Source organism: Triticum dicoccoides, chromosome 2B, assembly GCF_002162155.2.
Source record: "Triticum dicoccoides isolate Atlit2015 ecotype Zavitan chromosome 2B, WEW_v2.0, whole genome shotgun sequence".
In the NCBI taxonomy this organism is placed as follows: Eukaryota; Viridiplantae; Streptophyta; class Magnoliopsida; order Poales; family Poaceae; genus Triticum; species Triticum dicoccoides.
Genome location: NC_041383.1, coordinates 24094463 through 24098713, shown reverse-complemented (window position 1 = coordinate 24098713; position 4251 = coordinate 24094463). Strand labels below are relative to the sequence as shown.

General features: G+C 46.5%; 1 protein-coding gene across 1 annotated transcript in view; it reads left to right on the top strand.

The window, feature by feature from the left end:
- Positions 1-3647, top strand: part of LOC119360283 (subtilisin-like protease SBT5.4) — a 12811-nt gene extending 9164 nt beyond the window's left edge. Inside the window, exons 10-14 of the mRNA XM_037625989.1 lie at positions 600-694; positions 857-1099; positions 1294-1411; positions 1512-1725; positions 2921-3647. Coding sequence (XP_037481886.1) covers positions 600-694; positions 857-1099; positions 1294-1411; positions 1512-1725; positions 2921-3546 — 1296 coding nt within the window. The 3' untranslated portion in view covers positions 3547-3647. The remainder of the gene's footprint in view (positions 1-599; positions 695-856; positions 1100-1293; positions 1412-1511; positions 1726-2920) is intronic.
- Positions 3648-4251: the final 604 nt, after the last annotated feature.

Genomic DNA, 4251 nt, shown 5'->3' with positions numbered 1-4251 from the left:
CCGCGCGCAAGGTCCAATATCCCCTTCTTAATAGTAACATCATACCTAGGACTCAAAGTGATCTTGGACCACTAAAATCTAGAAAAAAAGTTTAGCTGATCTTGTCGATGCTTGATCGTTAGATTTAGCGGAATCAGAAACCATCATCCATGCTTAGCACCTTTTAGGACTATATACGATCACTACTTAGAAAATATTTGTCCCCTTTAACCTTATTGTCATGAATGATCAGCACCCACCATTGGGCCTAGATGCACTTGAAATAGGAAGATAAAAATGTCCCAATTAATCCCTACATCCTCAGATACACACAAGCATAATTTTAGTAAATAGATGCAAGGCATCGAGGACCAAGCATCTACTTAGATGCAAGGCAACCAGACTCGTAGACACCTACGGCAGAGGGTGGACGGAGGTTGACCCACTGGCTAACTAGGGAGCGCGGTGCCTAGGGCTGGGGAGGAGTTATCTCGTTATTTATTTATTTTTGTTTGACATTTTCATTGCAAATCTAAGGCAACTAAAATCATTCATGTCTTAAGTTAGTATTAGTAGGCGTAGCTTCATGGGGGCAGTCACACCTTTCTCTAAATTTGCAGGGACAAAGTCTATCAAACAGCACCCTTGGCAACCAGGAATATGAGATGATCAGTGGCGAGAATGCCAATTTTGAAGATCAATCTGCCACCGACTCGTAAGAAATGTCCTTTTTCTGTAGAGTCAACTCGTACGTAGGATCTTGTTTGATGCCCAAACGGATATTTATTAGCTAGTAACAGTATGGATGATTTATAAGTAGAAGCTAAAGCTAGCATGAACTGTCTGTAAGATATGCATGTACACATATTGCCTGCAGGGCGATGTGCTTGCCGGGCTCCCTGGACCCCAGCAAGGTGAGCAACAAGATAGTTGTGTGCACCAGAGGAGGGGGCACAATCAGTACAGGGCAGGTGGTGAAGGAGGCCGGCGGCGCCGGCATGGTCCTCTGTGAAGGCTCCGGCAGCGACAGCAGCATCAGTGCTGAGCCGCATGTCATCCCGGCGGCTCATTGCTCCTACTCCCAGTGCAGGGAGATCTTGGACTATCTCCAGTCCACTACGTAAGATTCGATAGCCACACGTGCACCTAGTATATATACGTCTGGATTAATAAGTTACTCCCTCCGTCCCGTAATATAAGAGCGTTTTGAGTGTCAAAAACACTCTTATATTACGGGAGGGAGAGTGTATATGTATTCATGCAATGGGATGGGACGACTGATCTAATCCAGCATCGGTTTGAGTATATACATAGATCACCGCCGGTGGGTCAGATCAAAATTAGGGAGGCGAAGGTGGGCGTGACGCCGTCGCCGATGATGGCAGACTTCTCATCACGCGGGCCCAACACGATCACTCCCGAGATCCTCAAGGTTCGACATTTCCCTAACTGCATACTCCTTGCATGACCTGTTTGCTGAGCCTGAGCGTGGCTGACCAGCTGCTAAGCTAGGTCGATCGCTTTTTGTGCAGCCTGACATCACCGCGCCAGGCGTGAGCGTGATCGCCGCCTACAGCCAAGGTGTCTCGCCAACCGGCCGGTCTTTCGACGACCGCCGTGTCCCTTACACCGTGCAGTCCGGCACCTCCATGGCGTGCCCTCACGTAGCGGGCGTCGCTGGCCTGCTCAAGGCGACATACCCAAACTGGAGCCCCGCCATGATCAAGTCCGCCATCATGACCACCGGTACGTATATATGTCTCTACTTCCATGGAGTTAACTTTCTCAACTTTCTTTTGCACATTTATGAATCCTAGTTATCACATTGGATGGGTCATTATCTTTTAATGTCTATTCGGGAATAGTTATTTCACAACCATTTGAGGAACGACAGTATATATTTTTCTACAAGGTTGATCAAACTTAAATAAGTTTGATTAAAAGCAAACCTATAATTGTAAATATTTTAAAGCGGATGAAATATTGGTAATTCCCAAACGTGGTCCATGCTCATATGCTCCTGATGAAAAGTAAATTCAGAAGAAAAAATAGCAAAAACTTTTGAAATTTTCTGATTTTTTTACATCCAAGATGCTCATGTTTTGTACGAGTGTACAAAATTTGGTGCTCAATTGACATCTGACGAGCTCATGCCAAAAAATCAGATCTAAACAATGTAGTTTATCAAACTTTCTTTGAGAGCCATTTTTTTGCCACAACCTCGTCGAATGTCCTGAAACCATGAAAATGTGCACATACCTTGCGCGCTCAAGCATCTTTGACACAAAAAAATAAATCAGAATTTGTTAGCCGCTTACATATATAGGATAAATTTTCTGTACTCTTGGGAGTATGTACTCCCATCTTCAATATACCTCGTATACGCATGGATTATACCTCTTTATCATTCTCAATATACTTCATTAGATATTCTAAGATACCTCAATACGACTATACGAGTTTTGTTGAAATAATATTGTTTGCGATGTACTTTTTGTAATATACTCCCTTCATTCCACTTTATAGTGCGTGTAAGTTTTTTGCCCATATTCCGAATTGTAGTGCGCATTTGGTGGTTTAGACAAAAGTAACCCCTTGGCTGGAAATGAACGTGGGACAGACACCTTTGCATGCAAGAGAGTGTGTGGCTGAGACGCTTTGCACATGGGCCGGTCAGAGTTTCTGGAGGGCTATAATGGTCCAAAGGACAAGCTCCAGCGCATGCGTTGGTATTGCAGCTCAGCAAAACGCGCACTAGAATTAGGAACAGAGGGAGTACCTTTTTCACGTACAAATAAATCAGTATATACCTTAAACTTTGAAAATATGTGACGCACATGAATTTTTTTCACAAAACTCATTTTAGGGTATGTAGTAATTATTAATGAAATATATTAAAAATAATAATGAGTCATATATATTTCATTAATATTTATTGCAGCAACCACCGGTGCCAATGATGGCAGCGGGATCCGGGACAAGATGGGCACGGCCGCCACGCCGTTCAACTATGGGTCGGGCCACGTGAACCCGGTCAGGGCCCTTGACCCGGGCCTGGTGTATGACACTACGCCGCGGGACTACGCCAACTTCATCTGCTCACTGAGGCCCACCAGCACCGAGGGCCTGTTGCCGACCTCCCCCCCTCTCCCACTTTCAGACTTGCTCATCCCTCTACTCCTCGGCGCCGACGCCGACCCCTTTGAGTGTAGCCAGCTGGGCGGGGTCGACGGCCCGGAGAATCTCAACTACCCGTCCATCGCCACCACCTGCCTGCCCGTCTCCGGCAGCGTCACTGTGAAGCGCAGGGTGAAGAACGTGGGCGGCGGGGCGCCCACGTACACGGCCAGTGTCACGGAGCCGGGCGGGGTCAGGGTCACGGTGCAGCCCAGCACACTGAGCTTCGGTGGTGAGATCGCCGAGGAGGAGAAGGACTTCACGGTGATGCTCGAGGTGCACGACGCTGCCGTGGCCGCTGACTACGTGTTCGGCGGCATCGAGTGGTCGGACGTGGACGGGGGGCATCGCGTCTGGAGCCCCATCGTTGCCACCACCAAGTGCGGCTAGCTTGGACTGCAATGGAGTGAGACCAATTTGGACTCGATCAGTACCTGGAACTGGAACGAGCTTGAGGGGTTGCCTATTTGGTTTCATTTTTTTTCTGCCAAAGTACTTACGTGATTCCGTTGACAGAACATGTCACAGACAACCATATTTTCTTTCCGTAATAAGAGACTAATGCTCGGAATGGAGAAGTTTGATGGTATTGATCGTCCAACCATTTTGATTGGAATGTATATCGTGATAACCCGTGTAATTCTATAAGCTAAGCAGATGAGGCAACAATAAAGAACCTAACCGCCTAGATACAATTCGAAAGGAAAAAAAGTCAAAGAACGAGAGCGAGCCCTCACGAAAGCAGGGGCGCGGCCAGGATTTGAGTATATGGGGGCCAAGCCAACTTGATAAAAATATCCGTTGCAAAAAATAATCAAATCAAACAAAGGTAATAGGTTGAGAACTTGAAGCAAAGTGGCTTAAAAATTGAATTAATCTTAATGATGTTTGGCGCCGTTTTTTCTCTTCATAACTGCTCAATGGCAATTTCAAAATTAACTTGAAGCAAAATTAGCTGTTGCTTCAGAACAGTCGCCAGGCAAAAAGTGAATGAGTGGGCCAGAAAAAATGATACATGGAGGAATAGGATTGGCTGTTGCTTCCGCCGGCGCTCCCAACAGCCCCCCAACATGTTGGGTTTGGCCTGGGTTCGCC